Source organism: Chaetura pelagica, unplaced genomic scaffold, assembly GCF_000747805.2.
Source record: "Chaetura pelagica isolate M959 unplaced genomic scaffold, ChaPel_1.0 scaffold50, whole genome shotgun sequence".
NCBI lineage: Eukaryota > Metazoa > Chordata > Aves > Apodiformes > Apodidae > Chaetura > Chaetura pelagica.
In genome coordinates this window covers 637407-660037 of record NW_009952366.1, presented here as the reverse complement: position 1 = coordinate 660037, position 22631 = coordinate 637407, and the positions used below count along the sequence as shown (strand labels likewise).

Genomic DNA, 22631 nt, shown 5'->3' with positions numbered 1-22631 from the left:
AAAGAGTGTCCCACTTTCAAGTATCTAAGTTATCAGATGAGCAGGCTACTGAATATAGTGTTTGACTGCAGGCAGGTCCCCTAAAGGAGGCTGTAGGAATTTTACAAAAGGAAAAGACTCCAGCACATTTGTAATTTCTGGAAATCATCTATAACTTGCATAATGCTGCTTAACTTCTTCCTCCGATCGCAAGAGCCACAGACCATTCCACCATAGTGGATATAAGATTATACAAGACTATGACTCTATCATGGCGATTTATCACAGTGCTGCATGTACTGCTACCAAGTACAAATACAAATCATGAAAAACATCTGTAAGTCCCTATAAGCAATTTGTCAGAATACTTTAAAGTACATGTATAATAAATGAAGAACACATGTTTCATAGGAACAAAATGAAACTAGAGCTGTACCGAATGCTTTGCCAGAGACTTGAACAGCTGTGGACATTACCTCTTTCTCCCTCTATCCAGCTTTAAAAGGCATTGTTTTCTTTCTAGCTTGACAGGTGATGTTTACAATACCATCAGTCTTCCTGAAAGACAGACTGCCTGAAATATCTCTGTAGACCATTTCCATTGCCTTAAATGCTGTCTTTTGATTTTTATTTTAGATACTCAGCACTTTCTGCTAAATCACAAAGGGTCCTCACTGCACCACCCTTGCCAGCTTCTAAAAAGACATCTAAACACCATCATTTACTTATAAAGAAGTATCAGGTTACATACTGTACAGCATTTTCTGTCTGGTAGCTACAGTTAGGAGATGGAAAGTTGTGTTCCTTTAGTGTTCTGTGCAGAGTGTGCACACAAACGCACCCACATGCACACATCTTTCAAGGTTCTGAAGAAGTCTGTCTTACGTTCCCAAGCCTGATGCCTCAACAAGCCTCTGGATTTCTTCTGTCTAAACAGAACATAAAATGACACCTCCAAAGTCTCTTTGCTGTTATGTTTTGCATCTCAGATTAAGGCCATAGCTTTAGTATTCAGAATTATACATTTCTTTACAGAGAGGAAAAACTTAGCAATCAACTCTTCCCTCCAATAATGTCAGTTTAATACTGTCATTCCACGTAAAACCAGGGCACACAGTTTAATTATCTCTCTAGTCTTCCTACTCTACCAGTTTTTGCTTTGTTTCTCAGGTAAGAGCTTCCTGCTTCTCTCATTCCTGTTTCAGATCTATTACCTATCATGATAATCAGTGCAAGTGGAAGATACCTTTTTTTTATTAAATCTCCAAACACCAGATCTCATACATTTCAGTGTCTACAGTGATCTGCCAAACATGAGGAAGGAGCAAAAACTTTTTTACATGACACCTCTGTTATAAAATACATTGTTATTACATTTGAGTAACCCCTCAAAATACTGAACAGTGTTATATTCAAGAAATGTGAATGGATTAGAAACATTCTGTTATTCAAATCAATATAATATGCACAATAATATTTAACAAATTTATTTTTTTTGGAATGTAAATTACTTTCTGCAGCACTGAACATGTGCAATAACCATTGCATATTTAAAAAAACAACCTGCTGATTATAAGATGGTTTAAATAGCCCCAAGTGTCCCTGTAGAGCTACTGTGTGCTCTGTAAAAGCTGAATAATCCTCCCCATGTCAGAAGGTGACTCTTCAGCTGTTCAGGATCATGAGGTGATATGCTACCACTTGTAAAAAAAGATTCAAAACACAAGAACATAGTTAGGTAAAGATCACTGTGATGATATTGGAATTCATCTGCAAGAGATGACAACACTGAAATCACTCTAGCAAGAATGATTGAAGGAACTGTAGCTTTTACTTAAAACCGAAACACAAAGAACACAGCAAATTCACACCAAAAATAAGTTCAATGGGAATATGAAATTTTTACATAATATTTGGCTCATTTTTCTTCTTTTACAAAGATAACTGGAAAAAAGCAATATCTTCAAACACACTTTCTATTTAAATACATACTGAATGCAGTATTCATCTAACTCCAGAAGTGCAGTCTGTGCAAAAGTACTTCAAATCAGTATTGCTCAGTGATCTGAATAAAATACTTTAACATATTTATGAAGGCACGTTGATAGAAGAAAAGATGTTTCAAGCATCTGTGCTTGTTTTAATAATCAAAATAGGGGAATTCGCTTTGGCCCCTGTGCTTAGAAAAATATGACTTTGACTTTCAAAATCTCCGTATCTTTAATATTTAGTCTTAGTATTTACATGGTGGTTTCTTCCCATTCAAGCTCTACATCACCTGAAAAAGAAACAGATACATTACATTCACCTACCTTGTAAACAAAGAGTAACTAAGAGAAAATAACTGTTTTGGCTGAATTAAAAAGATCTTGTTGGGAAATCTTGAGCAATGATGATCACCATGAGGGAGACTAAAGGGCAGAAAAAAGCTAGAAAATTACATTTCTGAAGCCAAAAAATGCATGTCAAATACTTGTTTCTGCTTCTTAGTCTGGACAAGTCAAAGCACTTGCTATGCAAAAGTAATATTTGAGACAATCTGTATCTCCTTACCTTCCATGGCATCCAGAGAGTCCATCTTTTGCAATGCTGAATAATTTACAAAACATATGGGCTGGCTACTTCCTTTGCTTGCCAACAGATCCAATACACATTGATGCAAAAATATATATTGTGCCTGCAGGATTTGAATGTAAAGATCCTTGATTAAGAGAGAAATGTACTTCTAATAACAAAACAGTTCTTAATTTTTTATAGATAACATTTAGATGTTCTCAAAGTAACTGCAGTTTAACCCAGAACTTCAATGATACCAAATATGCCTGATCTGATTTAATTAATTTAAGTCATAATGCCTTAAAATTTGCCGAAACATCTTAATTCTTATGCCAAATAAGATATCTGAAATTAGACTAATCCTGAGACTTACAGGCTTCCACAATTTTCTGTGAAGGTTTCTTGTCTGAAAAGTTGTTTCATTACTTTTTGCTGCTAGATTCAGACTGAAGAAACTGAACCACACAAACGTAATATTTAGATAAGGAATTTTTCCTCTTTCTAGCATAGAGAAAACCAGCAGGGTGCACTCAAATGCAGAAGTTCAAGTAAGTCTGCATGGTCTAGGAGTATGCACGATTGATAAGAGCAAAAACCACATTATTTTTTGTGATACTTCTTAGATTGTAGCTTCATTTTTAACAGAGTATAATGCAGAATGGGCAACTAAAGTTAATCTGACACTTCAAGGACATAAAGTAGCTCTGGACAATGATTGCTGAAAACAGTAAAATTAAAGAAAGGCAATGTAAGAAACAAATAAAGAATGAAATAAAAAAATGAAAACAGCTAGTACAAAATAAATGGATTAAAAATATATTCACATAGGAGAAATACTGTGTGTAGATGCAGAAAATGAGCCAGGTCACAGTATCACACGTTTGTTTAGGTTGGAAGGGACCTCTTGCAGTCGCCTAGTGCAACTCCCACTGCTCAAGCTGGAGCTAAAGCATGTTGCCCAGGACCTTGTCCAGATTGGGTTTGAACATCTCCACAGATGGAGATGACCGAAGTAACTTTAACTTCCTTGACTTTTTCATGGGTAAATAATTTAGTGCCATTTTTCTACTCAATAACTGCCATTTTGTTTAGAACTGCCATCTATTTTCAATTCAAGTGTCTCAGATTTATAAGGTAATTTTGCTTCCATGGATATGTTTTCGGGTCACAGCTCCAGAGCCATGGGTAATTGAAACAGACTTTCACAGGCCCAGTACCAGTAGGTTTTTCAGCAGCTTGCTTACTGAAGGAATAGCAGGGCATTACTTCAGACACCCCTTTGTACTTGGCTTAGTGAGATGATAAAACTTTCACAGATCCACTGGACAAATATGGATTTCTACAATGAAGGTCTTCCATTTCAGAGGAGTTTAGATTGCTTATTCCAATACAGACTTTGAAAGCTCCATAATCTCTTGCATTCATACAGCTACTTGTGAGCATGCAGCATTGAAAATGTTTCTGTGTTTGCCTGGGAAGGGGGAAGCAGGATACCTGGGAATCAATGTATGACAAGTAATTTTCCCTGTTAGAATGAATGACATTCCTAATTATTTGAAAGTCTTTTTTACAGCTGGAAGTGGGAGAGAGAATTAAAAAGTTCAGTAAAGATTAGGTTATACCCTTTACCTGTAGTCCAGGAACAGGCCTTGGTAATGCACTGGCCAGGATATTGAAATTATATCTACATTAGGGAATGAAACAGTTTCTGAGTACATTTCCAGCCAGTGGAACTTGATGAGCTGAACAACTTGTTATCCAAATTACTACAAAATGTTTGGATAGTCCCTTGCATCATTTTGATCCACATGAACCAGCACTATCTCCAGTATTTTCCAGGGATGTTTCAGTAGTTACTGCAGACTATGGGTCATTCCCTGTAGAGAGCTTGTGACAGGAGTAGTAACTGCAGAGGTGTTTAATTGCACAAATGTGGGTCATTCTGTGCCCACAGGCTGCAGTAGCAGAAAGTGACTCTTGGCAAAAGTAAAACTATTTTGAAGCTATGATCAAGCAAAAAACCCAAACCAAACAGGTCTGAGAGCAACTAGGTGTTTGTTTTGTGGTTTGTTTTTTAAAAATATATTTCACTCACAGAGTTACAGCTTCACTGAGGAATCTCTGAACTGAGTCTGGGGAAGGAATTGCTCCTCTCCATATTTTCTGTGCAGCCCATATAAAATCTGAATTATAGACTACTAAACAGTATTTTACAACAGAACTGTCAGAATAGCTTGACTACTGAATCCCCTATAAAACTTTACAAGATTTTCTTCTCTTTGGGCAAGCTTTAGTGCTGATCTGCATTTTGTAGTCTTGCAAACACAAACTATAAATGGTCTGGACAACAAACACCCTATTTCAGGATTTTGCAATTAGCATACGGAGCGATACGTGGTTTGTTTCGAAATCAGAACTAGGAGACCATCCCCTTCTATTTGGCACATAATTTCCTTGCCTGTGCCAAAATATGCAAATGAAGAGGTATACAAAAATAATAAACATTTAAAAAATGTTTATGAACTTATCAAATGTTTTACTGTTTTAAGATTTTATTTGGGGAGACCTCCCATAATATTGTCTTCTAGACTTTGCTTTATTTGCAGATGATTCTATTTCTAGACAAAAGTGTTAAACTACCAAAAAAAGTATTCCCAGAATTTGTCACCACAGGAAATCCCTGGCAATCGTTTAGCTGCATTAAGAGTTCAGAAGGAAAAAATGAAAGCAACTGGCAATTTGACAGCAGCTTATAGGAAGCAGCATGACATACTATCACCAGAACGTCTCACAAGGTCTTCTGAAGTGCAGTTTCTGAAGTTCATGTCTTTTTTGTATGTTCTGACACACTTTTAATATACTTTAACATGACACAGAACAGCAGAATGGCACTCCTAACAAGTCTCCTTACATTAAAATTAATTTAAATCCATCAGTTATGTGGAAGTTCGTACTGAAGCTGATCACCCATACTGAGAAGTTGGTCAGTCAAGCTGCAGACTCAGAGGCTTCAGCAGCAGCCTAGATCTGGCCTGCAGGAGGTTTATTCCAGAAGCCTTATGCAAACACAGCTGGATTTCCTTTCCACTGGGTATTTTGGATCAGCTTTAAAACCTGCTATTACTCCTTTGTATATACACAGACCTCCAGATACAGCAGAGGTGTTCCTTGCCAGCAAGTCATCACTAATTTATACATACTCAATAAGACTGCCAGAAATGTACTTTTGTAGGCCCAAATCCCATCATCACATGGATTTTGCAAACTCTGAAGACTATGCTTAATTCTGTCCATATGTGTCATTTGAAGCAATTAAAAAAAGAATCAAGGAATTAGTAAGGAGGTAAAAGGTAAATGAATATTTAAAAGTTTGGAGGACCAGACTACACATATATACACGAAAATATACAGTTAAGTAGTAAATAAAGTGAGATTAAATAATGCATGAGCAAATCCATTTTTTACTTAACACCTGTTCTTCACCCAAAACTTGAAATTTACTTTATCAGAGTCTGAGAAATTATGATTTAGATTCTAAAAATTGAATATCTGAGCACTCTTTTCAGCACTTGTCAAGATTTGTCTGGCCAAATATGCTTAAATAGATACTAAGCATACATTTGCACAATGCTTGAGATCCAAATAGAAGTAGGATCTGGCTGAAAATGTATTAGAAAGCTGGTTATGAGCCTTCTAGTCTTGTTTTGTAGCAGATCAGATGATTAACTTTTTAACAACAGAAAAACAGAATAGACAAACATATCAAACTTACCAGATTCTGTACCATACACATTCTTTCACTTCTTAACTCAGCTACAAGTCCATAGATATCCACAAAATCATGGTCATTTACATGTTGGGTTAAATGGTCAAGTGCAATATAAACACCTGTTCTTCCAACCCCAGCACTGCAAACATAACACACAAAATAATTTTTACGTTCTTTTTCTTTTTTTTTAGTAGAAAATATTTTCTTAGAATATTCTGGTTGAATAATTATTGTAAAAAGAAAACTTCGGAAAAAATCAGATATTTTCCAGTATTTATTTGTATGTTTATCTATGTGTGTGTGTTTCTCCTTGGTGAATGAGATCAAGTGAAAACTGAATTTAAGCCATTTTCTGCTTTTGAATTTACAAATGAGCTGTAACTAAACCAAACCTGGATATGTGGAAAAGTGACCCTACAGCTTTTCTGTGAGTTTTCTAGAGCTCAGTAATCCAAAATAAAAACAAGTAGCCACGAGATTTTGTGAAATCACACCTGGATTCTGTGATGCTTTTGGTGTTTGAGTCAAAACATCATGAGATCTAGCGAAACATTTTAAAGGGAATACTTTTAAGAGGATGAGTGTGCAAGATATACTGGTAGCTAATATTGTTTTGTTTCAAGGTTTGAAAACAAAAAGGATTTTCTCAAATTTCTATCAGACTTCTCTGCAGTTAGTCTGATAAATGCAGAGTGTATCAGTGCAGATAATCAGGAAATGCACAGCAAAACTCTCTGCAAGAGCAGAACCTGCAAGATCTAATGAGCAGAAAGTGATGAACAAGCTTCCTGGATATGAGAACACAAACTGCTGCTTTACAACACCAGGCATTTAAGCTAGAGTATCTGGCCCATGCTGGGCCTTTTATGTATCTATGTAGATACATAAAGGGGATGCGATTCATTACAGAGGGGCCCCAGAGCACAGAAGTGCCCTCAGAACATGAAGACCATTTAGTTGTCTCCTGCAATAGTTTCTCTGGCCTCAGTAGTAGAGGGAAATGTCAAACTGTCAATGACAACAGTACCAAATAAAATGAGGATTTATCACCTCGTTGTGTGTGGCACCTGTAGGACACTGAGGACAAGTAGAAAGAACTCCCATGTATGATAACTGGACAATTAAGGAAGAGATTTGTGGCACCAAATGCAGCTGTTCCTTGCACAGATTTCCAGTCTCACACTGAATGAGGATGAGGCACAGAATCCATCACAGACCTCTGAATTCAGATCACTATTTTGGAGTGTGCCCACTCATTTGGTGGGAACACTGACCTGCGTTTAAAATGCAGACACACTCTTCACCTTCCTGAAGACTTTGCCTTCCCCACACATTTACTCCTTGATACAGGCTTTTCAGAGTGTTGAGTATGAAATCAGTGGGAACTATGACAGCTGAACACTTCTAACCACCAGACCATTCATTTAAGAGCATAAAGATTTTAGCTGTTTACAGGCATCCAAACTTGAAATGTGGTACATGCAAACCCTTACTCCTATTTGTCATTCTCTGTGGCTCCCAAATAGTTTCTTCCTCCTGATAAGTGACACAAACATTTGAAATAGAATTTTTAATACTTATTTCTTAAGAAAAGCTATACTTGTAACAGAAGGAATTAAAACCAACATGTCAGTTGCTATTTCTCTTCTTACAAAAAAGAGGAACATTGAGATAAAGTCAGCAATACCTTATGGTCATTGTTGAAAACATTATTTCCCTGACATCACCTCAGCAGGATTTCCAAGAATGGAAGAAGAGACACACTTTGGCATTTTACCTCCTCGAAAGGCCTAAGGAGCACTGCTGGAGAAACCCTCACTGCTGTCCATGCTAGAACTGCACCTGCACATTCAGTTTTCATCACTCTGTTGCTGGCAACTTCCCTGAGCATTGATACACACTTGGCATTACAAAGTGCCGAACGATGATTTGGGGGATATTGCTTTACCTGCAGTGAACCACCATCGGTGTAGTATCATGTGATCGACTTGCACGGATAAGTTTTACAAAATGGATAATTGGTGCAGTAGTTTCAGGGACTCCGTGTTCTGGCCAAGAAGTAAAGTTACACTGACGCACCATCATGCAGTCTCCATGCTGAAAAATGTAGAACAAGGCAGTTTTTGCAAAAGAAATGAGACAGAAGATCCAGTAAGCTACATGTACATCTCTCAGCAATTTCATGTAAAAAAAGAAAGGCAGAATAGCATAAGAATTTTAAGACGTATCAAGGGCGAATTTGTTGTGCGTGGATCTAAAGGCAAGTTTTTGAAGAGATGGCCTCAAGTCCATCTTTCAGGAAACAGTAATGATTTCAGCAGTCACTCTCAATTTGACTTCAGTCGCTATTTCAATGATACTGGTAGATCATGGGTTGAAGTTTCTATAGCTCACTTAGAGGTTCAGTGAACTGGGCTGACAAATTTATTTATGGAGAAACAACCATTCTAAGATCTAATGCAGTCAGGGCAAACACATGTATGTTGGTAAACACAAATATATTTTCTAAGTGTCAGCAACAGTAACTCAAAGAAAAGACCAGTTTATGAGCTGGTATCTAAATTAACTATGAAGGACATAAGAATAAAAGCACAGGATCATGCCAAAGACCTGTCTAGAGCAATATCCTGTTTCTAACAGAAGTCAAAGAAAATCTTAGGGAAACTTATAAAACACAACAATGTATCTACAGTTCCACAGAATATCCTTAATAGTTTGTCACTTGTGAACTGTGTCAGAGACGGTATCTCAAAATTTAATAGTACTTCTCAGGATTTTCTTGCACTAATTTCTACAGATTTTATGAAGCCCTATAAGTTTTTAGCATTCACAGTATCATGCAGCAAGAACTAGCAAAGTTTAATCAACTGTTGTGCAATGAACCAGTTCCTTTTTTTTATCTTTAATTTATTTTGAACCTATTACTTTCTCTTTCATATTGCAAGAAACACTGAAAAACTGTGAACAATTATGTGTAGCAATGATTTTCAGTCTGTATTTTTAAAACTGATCAGCATAAAACCAAAAGGCAAGTAACTCTGAATGCCATATGGCAGTAATTGTGGATTATTTCTCCCACGTATGCTTTTTACCTTTACTAGCAGATCATCAAGAATCCATCCGTTTGTGAATGGAAGAGGAAGTACAATCTTAAAGCCAGCAATATGGCACATTTAATGACGTTTATAAAGGACATGGCTTCTCATGCAGGGTGGCTCAGCTATAATAAATGCATCACTTAGTCAACTCATCTTATGTTTTGTTTTCCTTTCAGTCTCATCCTGGTTAACACAACTGGTGTTGAATTTTGCTGTCATGCATTTTTACTCTAAATAGTCTCTTTTCTAGTCTTGTTTACTCTTTGTCTCCTTTTAGCTGAAAAAAAGTCTATCTTCTCTCAGCCTTTTTAAAATGTTGAATTATCCTGTGCAATGTGCACAACATATGCTTATAGGGTGACCACAGAGACAATTCACTAACTGCTGTGTTCCTTTTGTTACAAGCACATGCCACAGGATGGTAATGAACGGATTGGGATAGCTGAGTTCAGGTCCTAGGATCTGGCTGCACTGCATACAACACAGGTCAGTGCTGGAAGTGCCAAAGAAGGCTGACTTCAACCTGGGTCATTATGCCCAGATTGTTTTCTTAACCTACCTGCTCACCTGACTAAAGGCTGGGGACTAATTTTTTCCAAAGAGTGGGAACTATAGTTGTGACTCACGACAAAGACGAATACCTATGCTGGACCCCCCACCCTCTTTCCCAGTGCAGAGTGGGAGTAATACTGATGATTCTCATTTATATTGGGTGAATCTCCTGGAGGTGGAGGCCGACATGGCTTGTGGTACAATGAAAAACAGCTGCACTACACTAGAGAATCTTGCCCTTTAATCTGAGAGGGACACATTCAAAGGAATTTGTCTGATCCCAGAATGGTTAGGATTACTCCTTTCTAGAAGAGACAACTGAGGTGTCCAAATAGAAACTTCACCTCCCACATGACCAGAGCTTCAGTAACCTTGATAGGCCCTTCATAGTATGTCAGCCACATATATGAGCTCTCTGTGACAGAAACTGGAGAAAATTCTCATAAAAAAACCCAAAACAAAACCAAAACAAATAAATCAACCCAACAAAAAAACCCAACCCCAACCCCCCAAAAAAACAACAAACCTGGAATAAAAACCAAATGCAGAAAACCCAGGTACTACAATGCATGTGCATTAAAAGAATAAAAGAGTAATACTGAGGGTTAGTTGAGTGGGATGGAGCAGATCTGATGTTCTTTGAGGTGCTAGATGGGTTTTATTAAATCAGTTTCCAGTTCTGGCTTACCCTTTCAATTTTTAGATCTCTGATGGTCCAGTCTATTTGAGTATCTTCCATCAGTTTAGTAATCACTATGTCCCCAAACACAGTAACTGGTTTATTATCTTCTGGCCAGTACTGATGACATCTTATCTGTAGGGAGATGATTACTAGATGATCACATTATAGTCTTGACAGACACTACATGCAGAATTTCCAATGATATCAAGTGCTGTTAATTGGCACACAGGTGACTTACCCGTCCTTTTTCAAAACATTGTGTAAGCATCACAAGTGTTTTTGCTCTTGTCTCCCACACCATCCTCCAGAAATCACCCACTGTTCCTGGTAATGGTCCCTGAGTTGCAATGAACTCATTTGGACATAAATAACCCTAAGAAAAAGAAAATAGCTAATATGTAGTGTTTAGCAAGGAAAAAAAAAATAAATAAAAAAGTTTGTATGTGATTAATAGTTGTGTCTGTAGCTACCATGCCTGAACAAATTGGTTTAGGCCTGGCTAATCACTGCATGGCAGATGGCCTTGGAAACCAAAGGAAGTGATGCCATTTCTTCCACTGTGTAGATCAGTTATGAACTAATGATCTAATACAGTTTGGCAAATGCCATCCTATATAGAAATGCATTTAGCAGAGAAATTACAGAGGCATCAGGTCAGTCATTCCCATTTAAATATATCAAAGCTTTCATATTAGCCTTACTTCAGATCCAGCCAGAGGCCACCAAGAACAATGTCAGGAAGTGGCCAAAAAAGGAGAGTTAAGTAGCACCAAGTAGCTGTGGAACCAGGGAAACACTGAAGGAGCAGTCTGAGAGTAGTGCAAGCTATATACACTGATGACCTTGTCCTTCCAGTCATTGTCAGGATCTGCTGTAACTTAGGGATGGAACTTACTCAAATAAATGATCTCTGATAAAAGGTCTTTGAAAAACCTATTATAGGTGTTGACTTTTATTTTAGTGTTGGCTTCTGCTTTTTAGTTAATTTACAAATTAATGTAAAACACAGGGAGAAGGAAGTTTGTTGAAAAAAATCTGTGTAAATGCTGCTAGTGCGTGGGTTCTCATGGATCTGCTTCTCCAAAGAAACCAAGCATTACCTTACAGGAATTCTTATGTACATCAGAAAGTCTGAAATAACAACAGCAATAATAGCAATACATTTATGCTGTAGAGTTAGCAGCCTATAATATCACAGAGTTCTGCTTACTGCTCAAAGCAACTCACACAGGTTTACAGCACCACCGAAGCTCCTCGTTGGAATTATAGCCCTATAATTCACAGCTGCCTGTTACTTACTCCACCTATAATATACAGAACAGGTGGGAGTGAGAAATTAAGCTAATCCTCCCCAGTTTAAGAGTGAGGTGAGAAACTATAATTCAGGGATGCAAAGCTCACGGTTCAGTAACTGGCTTTTTCTTGTTTAACCAATGAAAATAAAAGTAGCAGCCATGTTCCCATTTGTTAAAACTATATACAAAACCTCTCTTTCCTTCTCTTTATCTGTATGCATATGTATATACACCTAGATAAACAGGTATGTAAATACACACACATACTGTGTATTTACAGCTATGTATGTTTACATACTTACACATCCACAAACATGGAAAGTGAGAGCATATAAAGGGGAAAATTTTTAGCCCTGAGAAATTACACTACAGTTGTCTATTCACTGTTGAATGCTGACCTAAAGCGAGATGCCTTTATGCAGTAAAGACATGCAAAATCTCCTGCAGGGAACACTCTGCAGCTGGCTTTTGCTGAAGACTTTGGAAGCTGCTGTTAGTGTTCCCTGCCGAAGCCTTGGAATGTCAGCTAGTGACGGGAAGGTTAAAGACTAGGCCATGCTGTCTGGCCTCCTCAGTGGTTCTGTGCATAGTCCCAGCTGTCAGAACTAGGACATTCCATATAAAGGGGGCAAGTGGCTTTTGCTAATGACAGAGGAAGATGCTCTCAGCTCTACTGCCTATTCTCTGAGAAGAGTTACCTAGAAATAACCATTTCTCCTTACCCTTGTGGCATCTGTTTAGATGATAGTCTGCATGTCTTGCTATGTGTTTGAACAGTGCTTAGTGCAGATGAAGTCTTGATCTCATGTGAGACCACCAGCCACTGTTACAACTAATTATATGCTTGATTTAAGTCACACTTTGACCTTCAACACGGATAAAAAATGAGATAAAAATATATATTAGGAATTTACTGAGAAGACAATTAGAAATGGAAGCTCTAGGAAGAATGCTGAGGATGAGAAATACAGTATTAGTTTCTTCTTCAAGAAGCTTATTTGCATTTTCCTCCATCACAACTTACACAAAATAATAAGGGGGCTACCAATCCCACTCAATGAAATTACAAGCCATTTCTGTGAAACTGTTCAGCTCAATTACCTTTACATTGTCCTGTACATTCATATACAATAGCTTCAACTCCTGAACCAAGAGACCAAATAACACCGGTCTGAAAAATTGACCTCACTGGGAGTTTCACTAGTGGTCTTTAATGATAATGGTATGACATGATTTATAGAAAGTAACTTGCTGGACACAGTTTTGATTATTACTGAAAATCATTGCTTAGCAATGAAAATGGCATAATTTATATTATTAACCAGTCATGTTCCATGCCACAGGAGTCACTTGAACAATGCCATGGCAACAGTAGTTGTAGTCAATGAAAGAAAAATTAGAACCCCATTCTTCTTGCAAATTATTTTTTGACTCTGTCTTCTACTAGAAAAAAAAAAAAAAAACCCAGTAAAAATGTGAGAGGCTTTCTACTTACAGACACATAGCTGGCATTAATGTAGTCAGATCCAGGAACACCAGCATCAGGCATCAGCTTTACTCTGTTGTTGTTGTCTATCATGGAAATAAAGTCTAGTTAACTAAAAAAATTGTTAAAAAAACACAGATACATCTAACAAGTGTTCCTGAAGTGCTAAGAACTGGTTTTGTTGCTAATCCAACAATATTTGACATAGTAGAACACCAAAACCAAAATGAATTTAACCAATTTCCATTACTGTATGGTTATCCTTTAATGTTCCAGACATATTTAAATATAATACTTTTAAACTAAAACCATGAAAATGCCAAAACTTCCAACTTGATGTATGGAAGGGTCCTCTGCCTACAAGTAGCTTTTGTACTTTAAACTATGCTGTCCTAGCATGGACAACCTTCATGTGAATCAGACAGCAGGGTCAGGGGTCTGACTGTCTTTCCTGTATACTTGGTGCCCAGGTAATGGATTTGAGCTTGATCCTGATGCTTTTATATACTTTTTTTTTTTTTTTTACATAAGGTAAACTCATTGTTACAGAAAAAAATAATGATTGGGGGTTTCTGATTTGAGCCCATGGTGTGAATGCAGAAATTACAAAAACCAGGGTAAGTCAGATATGAGTAAGTAAATACTGAAACCAAGCATTCCAAATTTTGATGTGTGGTCCTCAACTTATTAAAAAAAAATTAGAGTACAAAGCTAAAGATTTATGAAACTCATCTGTTTATATTTCATTGTATGTAATGAACATACATTTTTAGTGACTGTAACTTTGAGTATGTCCTGAACAAGGCAGCAGATAGCAGGAACAGCTGCTCTAAAAAGTTAATAGCACAGAATGTAGCATTATTAACCGAGGAATGCCATGCTCCCCATCTCACTTCACAGCTAATGCCTAAAATAATAATGACATTTCTTGTCTTATTAACTAAAAAATGAAGCAGTATTGAGTACGGAGAGACAGACTCCTGTCTCCTGTGATAAAATCTAGCCTTGGCTTATATGTTATCATACAGTCACTGATCTTCTGTGGAACCTTTGCAGCACATGTAGACATATCCACAAAAAAGCATACCCATGCTCCTGAGGTAGCTGAATGAACAAACATGTGGATTTTATATGTTTTAAAAAATTACTTCTCACTAAAGGGGAAAAAAACAAGGAAGAATATTAAAGAGTTTGCTACCTGGCTTGAATTACAAAGCTAAAAAACTACAGAGGCTACAATTTCTTGCACCTGCATACTAAAGCTCGTGAGAGCAAGTTGAAAGCTACTTGCAAATAAAACTGTCTTAAAAAATCACAGGGAAAAGACAGATTACTCGACAGAAAATGATTTCATAATATGGACATGAATGTACTGCCATTTAAAAGGCAGATCAAACAAAAAATACAGTTGCATTCCAAATACAGACTGCACTATTGAAAGCAGAGAACAAAATAGAAGAGTTCATTAGTGAACACACATACATGGCTTTATATTTGGGAAACGATTCTTAGACTTGTTCCAAGGCAGATCAGCATCAGTTGAAGCAAGGTCTTCAAGAAACTTGGGAAGTTCCTGTAATGGAACAAACGTGTGTTGGCAAACCTTTGCATTTCACCTTCATAGCTCTGCAACAGAGGGCATTTCTAAGAACAACTGGAAGCATTACAGAGCATTCCACCTCACTGTCAAACCCCAGTTACACCAGCACTATGAGATGCAGCAGGGCAGACAATCCTGTCATGTTGAACAATTAAAGCTTACATGAACTTTCACCTTTACAAGGCTGGATAAAGTCAGCCCATCACCTTTTGCAGTTCTTTTCTGTCTTTTCATAGTCACATGCTTGGTTACCATGCCCTACTGACTTAGCTTTACTCTACAATAATGCCTTTTCCTGACTCCTGTAGCTTGGGAAAGTTCTTGCCACAGCATGAGAACTGATGAGAATTTAATTAAGTTGAGACAACTGGCAATTAGCTATTGTTCATGGGACTGTGAAAGGGGTGGGAAGAGTCATTTTGGGTTGTACTGCAGTTTCATAACTGGTCACTAGTTCTGTTACTGAAGGGCAGAAGGTGGATAAATTGTTCATATTGAGGAACTTATTTGATGGGTGTGTCTGTATATTTAAACAAGTAGAATTTCCAAAGCTGAGTAAAAGAGTGGAGGCAACATCATAACTTGTTAATGGAGAAAATGTATGAATGTGATAATCTCATAGTGGTGGTTAAGAAACTAGAAAATTCAGAAAAGCTGGAATTTACCCAGACTAAGTTAATGACTATATTAACTGTAAGGGATTTTCCCTTTGTTTGACAAATTTCATATGCAAGTTTGTTTCAACATATAGCTAACATACAAACAAGGAGATCTACCTATTGCTCTGAATGACAACAATACAAAATTTTTCTGTTTGTGCTGAGCAATCCCTTCAAATTTGTCCTTTAATATTAACAGTTACTCTCTATATGGGCTACTTCCAAAATTGGAGCAGATAGCCCTACTATCAGATTCAATGTTAATTATTTTCAAGTGTTCTTCTGCCCAGTTATTTGAGACAGTTTGTCTTCTAGTATAAAAATTTAATAGCCAACTAATAGCAAATAAATAAATGAAAGAGATAATGAAAAATGGAAAAAAATAGGAGTGTGTGTTATTCCAATCTTTTTCTTTCACTGCTATTTCAAATATTTTGTCGGCCTTATTTGATGGGTTCAAATATAAAGAATAATTTAATATGAGCACTAGCAAAATGGGATAATTTACAGACTGATGCAATAAACCAAGTCAATAACTCATCTAATCTGACATCTTGTTTTGTACAATGGATAATGCCTGACATACAAAAGAGTGCTCAAACCCCTTGAACTGTGTAATATGCAATATTATCCCATGAGAAATTTGTTTCTTTCACCATCTCACAAAAATCCTATGGCCTGAAGCATGAACACTGCTTCACTTCTATAATTATGTCCTTCATAATACGACTGCAGGAGCTTCTGAACAGGAAGGAAGAGACGTTTTCACTAGGAAAGCAAAAGACTTTCAGGCAAGGGATCTGACTTCTCTTCTAGCTCTGACATATTTCCTTGGGGAAGGAATTAGGGGAAGAACTGCAGAGAACAACGAGATGTTCATCTCCTTTTGTTTCCATCCATGCCCTTCAAAATCTCTCTAAATATCTGTTTCCTAGCGATGAAAAGTGTATTATTATGCCCCTTCTAAAAAGTTTCTGACTTAAAACCACCTTATAAAAATCGCTCACTTGACATTCACATCCATATGTTACAGAATTAAAAAACACGGTTAACATACATGAAATAAATAAAAACGAAACAAAGAACTGTTATATCCTGTAGAAAAATATCTTTAAAGGCACTCATTATTTTAAAATCTTCTCTGTGAAGCATCCTCTGCCATACCCTAGGCACATTTCTTTTACCTAATCAGTTGCATCTGCCTTTTGTCTTGACAACACCTTAGAGAAGTAAAGCCTCAGTTCTATAACTGAACCCACAGAAAGATCTCTGCTCTCAGACACAGCAGAGTGGCATCATTGCATTCCTGACAGGATTTTATAAGAACAGTAAAATAACAGCTAAGACTGAATTTTGCATGAAGGAAGAACATTGACAAAACGCCTTGGGATCCCACATCATGTGCATGATGTGAACTTCAACTCGCCTTATTTGCCTCACTCCTCTGAGTCTTCACTTGCCAGCTAACTCGTATAAAAGCAGGACTGTTGTACAGTACTTGACAGTAAAGAGGAAATAGAGAAACAGATATAATTTTTGTATTGATGCTTTCATATCTGAACAAGAGCTCAAAAGCGTTGTACCAATCCTCTGCATCAGTATGGATTTCAGTCTGAATTACTATTTTCAGAATTGAGTAAAGACTATTTAGATTCCCAGATTCAATAACAAGCATTTGCAAACTCATAAAATGTTAAGATAATTAATTTGCACTTTGTTTAATGTAGTACTTTTATGGTACTGTGGTGACATTTGGAAGTATTTCACTTCTTTAATTCATGAACAGAACTTACTGTAAAACACTTACAGTAGTAAGTATTTCTGTTTCAGTAATTTGCCAGTTACTACAAAAATCAGATTTCCCAAAGGTACTGAGAAATACATGAATCATCTGGGAAGCTGGAAGTTTGGATATCAGGTAGGTGGAGCCCACCATCAGTAACTGTCTTTGTCTACAATTTCTTTAAACTTTTATTTTCTGACAAGACATGGATCTAGATCCCTTCCAAGGTCCAGATCTCGTCTTATGTTTACACACAGGCTATGTTCACATGTGGATTGAGACTGAACCCTGAAGATCTCCAGGCACAGCAGCTTCATCAATCCAGTAAACTGGATGAAACCAGGAATGTCCCTGGATTCCAAGACCAAATGAAAGGGAAAGATCCCCATTTATGCATGAAAACTAGCACAAACTGCAGACAACAAACAACAGTTGTCTACAAACTGCCTATTGTATATGATGCCTAGACTACTTTACCTATCAAAACATATATCAGAATTGTCCACGAAGACTGCCAGCTGAAACAGTCAAAATTCCTGGCAGGGAATATACCAGCAGTGTAAATGATCATATCTCATGCCCAGTTCCTGGTATACTTGAACTTACAGAGACAACCAAAGAGCCCAAGTAAGCTCAGCACCATGCTTTTAGTTATATGCTTCAGATGTAATGGTCCATGGGTTTGTATCTTGACCTCATCTCTCCCACACACATCGTAGGAGCCTTGAGTCATTTATGTGACACTAAAATGATGAGTGTGGATGGAAACAATGCAGGTCATGAGGTCTGCTTATTTGTTGTGTGTGTTGCCTGTTTCTGTGCATTGTCATTTCTGATGTCATTTCAAGTGTTGTCAATCCTATTTTTCATCGGGTAGAACAGGTGCTACAGATACTATAGATACACTCTCAAGCAGGGACTGGACCTACCCTGCAATTCTGCCTGCCCTTGGACAAGTCTTCTGGGAAGATATCACTACACTCTGAAACAGAAGTTACAGCTCAGAGAGGAAAAAGAATGGAAGCCCAAATGTCATATAAAACAGTTGATTATAGGTTGACTATATGATTTATTGGAATGAGGCCTCAGCTACTTGTATTTCTCTAAATTTGAAATGAATTGCCAAGATTGTGATTTGATAAAACACTATTGTTTAAGTTTTAAGGCATTAACAATGCTTTAAGGCTTACCCAATGTGGATTACACCTACAGAAATACTAGAAACTTTCCAGTGATGAACGCTAATATGTGGCAATGTTATTGCTAGTAAAACTTTTCATCTGTTCAGTCATGCATAATATAACTATAATCACTCTTGTTCAAGTGAAATAACAGTTCTGTTCTTGGAAAAAAAGTTCTTCTTACTTTTATTGCTCAGAGAATTTTATGGTGCATTTTATTATTAAATCCAGACCAATTTTACCTAAGGAGCATAACAAAAAAGCTGTAGGAAATATCATTAATCTTTTCACACTTCTGTTAGTTTTTCCTCAGAGACTGAAATATTATAATCTAGCAGAAGAAAAGCCAATTGTTGAGTCTTCATTTTTGTTAATCTGACTGCTAAGCAATTCATGGTAAATCTATGACTCCAAAATAATACAGTCACTGGAGACTGACAAATTATTTTTGTGAGGGCAAATGACTGCACTAAAATTCTAATTATAAAGATTCTGAAATAACAAGAAGAGGAACTATTGTTGAGAAAAAAAATATGATAGCCGTAGAAATGTTACCTAATGAAAACAGTGAAAACTTTGAGATTTAAATTTGAAAGAATATATGCATTATATTATATGTAATGTATATTTTGAAAGCTAGTCTTCTTTCAGAAAGCAAGACAGGCTTGCTGTGTTCATCTACTCCCATAAGGAGATGGAGGCTACTCACATGGAGGCTATTCTCAAGAGCATAACAAGTATGGCCTATTATTTGTAGAGGAACAAAAAGCAAAGCACCATACACAAACTTTATACTTTCTGCACTGAAACCTATGAAACGAAAACATTTCTGAGTTCTATGGCATTATGACTGGGGCCTGAACATTTCACAGAATAAATGAAAGCTCTGTTTTTGGGGTCATCATCACCTAGGAAAATAAACTTATATAAAAGCAGTTAAAGATACCTATATATATGTTATAAAATATTTCTAAAAAAAAACTGTTTTCAGGTAAACTACATATGCATTGCTACAAATGTAAAAGCACAAATTTTATGGTGTTCTTGCAAAGATCAGAGTCTAAAGAAGATCATCTTCTGCTGACACTTACTTGAATAATTCTGATCAGGTTGCAGTGTAGACTGCAGAATCCAAATCAGTGTAACATTACTTTCTAAACAATCAACCTGGTAATTGGGTATTGATTATCAAGGCCAGAGTCCTTCACGGCCTTGCCTGCTTAAAATGGACATGAAATGTGACACATGAAACGACCGAAGGTCTTGCGATGTTATGACAACTGCTAGCAACATACCGAAAATTCTTCCTGAAACTTTAGGTTGTTGTTTGTGCAAAGCTCTTCAACGTGTTGGAGGAAGGATTTCTTGCTTATTGGCCTAGAAGCAATGACAGAAGAGTTAGAAGCCTACAGGGAATTTCTTTTTCATCCTTTTTCTTCTAATATAACTGCAGTTTATTAATAAACAATGCTTTTCAGTTGAATGGAACTGACACTTACAGGCAGAAGGTTAGAAATTGCTGACAGCATGCTTGTTTGATTTGTTTTCAGTCACTTAAAATAGAAGCATTTTCTCACCTTGCTGTTCCCCCTCACCGAATTTTTAATGTTGCTAGTATTAGCAGTACTGTAGGGTAGGATTGTTTCTATAGGTAATGGCATTCCAAGGTGAAGTTTTGACATTCATGAAAATTATTGTGAAGCTATCATTGCATTCCAAAGTACGTAATACTGCTTTGTCGCACAGAAAACATTTTAGACATTGCAAAGTTTTAGACGTATAAAATATTGCAGTGACCTCATTCTCATAATGACATGGTTTTTAAACGCTGAGGAGTTTAAATATCCCTGAATTACTTCCCAAGCTAAAACACAGACATGCAGGCTTCACCCCAGAGAGAGAGAAAGCATTTCTCCAGTTACCATGCAATTAGTCATGCTTTTATGATTTATACGCAGCTTGGAGGTTTTTTTCTAATAAATATAGAGGAGGGAACCACACATTGAGACTCACCGATGACCACAATACAAAAATCTTTAGTCAACTTACTTGAGGGATTTTCTATAACTAAGTAACCTGCAACAGAGATTTTTGTTAAACATAGCAAGCTGAGAGTTAACCAATATTGTGCATGTTAATAGGTTTTAAGAGGAAATACTTAAATAACTAAAGAACTAAATTGATTTCTCTCAGGGATAGAAATATTATGGTATGTCAGATACCTTGGGTGACTTGGTCTTGCTTAGTTTTTATTTCAGGTATTGGCAGATATGGGTATGGTAGCTCCAGTTTCTATGATTCTCTTCAGATCATTTTACAGTGCTCTGGGCTCATATGGCCCTGGGAAATCCATACTTCCAGCACACCACTTCATACACATTGACAGGCTTTATTTTACACTATGTACTCGATATCATTCTAAGGGCCACTTCAGAGCATAAGGATAGGATTCATCTGACTGAATAGAGACACCTATTTCTGAGCTAAGCACTCGAGGTTCCTTTCGTAATCAATGAAGTGAAATAGATGTGATTTCATCTCATTATAAGCAGACATCTAAATTAAGTCACAGATGAATCATGCTATTGGTGTGCCTGCTTTCATGCTCATTTTTACATATTCCCTGCTCCTTCTGCATCATCAGCCAGGTGATTTTAGAAACTGGGCTACATATTAAATCTTCAACTCGATTTCTCAGCAGGTTTCATAAGTTAAGTGAGTGTCTATACTGAGGGGACTTTCAGATGACCTTGAAACTTTGTTGTCATCATAATCATCACGTCTGAACTCATTTTAGGAACATCTCAGCATTACGGATTTATAAGCCAAACTGTGGGCAATCACAAAGCTTGTCTAAAAGACCAAGCCAGAAAGTTTGAAGTAATACAGTTTAAAAGATAACTTGCATCTTCAAAAAAGCTCTAAGTATGCCTTTTATGTGTCAGTCTCAAAAAATCATACATTCTTGCATATAAATATTACAAAAACCATTCTATAATACAAATCTCTACTGCTACCATAATTATAGTAGAATAGATTAAAAGTTGTTTTAAAAGTAGTTTGGTTTCTGAAATTATTATTAAGTATTTAAATATTAAATTAGATTTTAAAATTAGATTAATAAAACTGTTGAATCACTTATTATTAAGCATCAGAGAAGCTATACAAAGCTACTGAAGCTGTCTTTGTGGTACATACTTTGTTATAGCAGTTCTGTTCAAACAAAGCAAGATGTCTATGGAAGCCTTGGGTCAGTCTCACTGGAGTAAAAGCAAGTGTAAGAATTCACAGAAAAAGGCTCAGATGCAAAGTGCTTACAGGACAACTGAAGGAGAGCTTTAGAATGAAAATGAAGGCAATAAAATGACAAATCATGCAACTCCCTTTATTCAGAATGGTTAGACATCTAGCCAATGCTTATTGCATCACTTACATTGTTTGCATTACATGGCAGATGAAACCACCTTCTAGAAATATTGACAACATTATAGAGCTAAGGTTTCCTTAAGAAAAAGTATTAATAGCTGTGCCAAAGTGCTGCGTGGGAATATATTTGTCTTTGACCAGAAAGCAAAATTCTTTAGGCCTTTTTAAAGCACTCTGCAAATAAATTACACTTTTCCCCCCTCTGAATTCACCTCTCTTCACCATAGAACAAGAACAAAAAAGTTATTGCTCAGTTGACACTGCAGTCATTTTTTGAATACTGTTGGGTTTTCCTCCTTTCTAACTGCTAGCAATTAGGTGCTTACTGCACCTAATTTGTGGTAAGCAAATGCAGTTTGGTCATTAGGAAATAAAAAGTGCATTCATGCTGCACGTAAGCAACCTGGGCACGTCATTTAGTGCTTCAGTGCTGAAGGCACGTGGATCCAAAAGCAAAGAAGACAGGAGACAAGTAGCACCATTAACATCACCTAACTCAACAAGATTTCCTTTTGTTTACTTTCTCTCAAAGCAGGGAAGTACTGAAATAGCTCAGGAAATTAAC

At 36.8% G+C, this 22631-nt stretch overlaps 1 protein-coding gene across 1 annotated transcript in view; it reads right to left on the bottom strand.

The window, feature by feature from the left end:
- Window positions 1-2219: 2219 nt before the first annotated feature.
- Window positions 2220-22631, bottom strand: part of PTPRQ (protein tyrosine phosphatase, receptor type, Q) — a 106132-nt gene continuing 85720 nt past the window's right edge. Inside the window, exons 36-45 of the mRNA XM_010008044.1 lie at window positions 20690-20716; window positions 19936-20017; window positions 14900-14990; window positions 13427-13503; window positions 10875-11009; window positions 10643-10768; window positions 8253-8401; window positions 6308-6443; window positions 2533-2656; window positions 2220-2257 (exon numbers count right to left, since the gene is read on the bottom strand). Coding sequence (XP_010006346.1) covers window positions 2220-2257; window positions 2533-2656; window positions 6308-6443; window positions 8253-8401; window positions 10643-10768; window positions 10875-11009; window positions 13427-13503; window positions 14900-14990; window positions 19936-20017; window positions 20690-20716 — 985 coding nt within the window. The remainder of the gene's footprint in view (window positions 2258-2532; window positions 2657-6307; window positions 6444-8252; window positions 8402-10642; window positions 10769-10874; window positions 11010-13426; window positions 13504-14899; window positions 14991-19935; window positions 20018-20689; window positions 20717-22631) is intronic.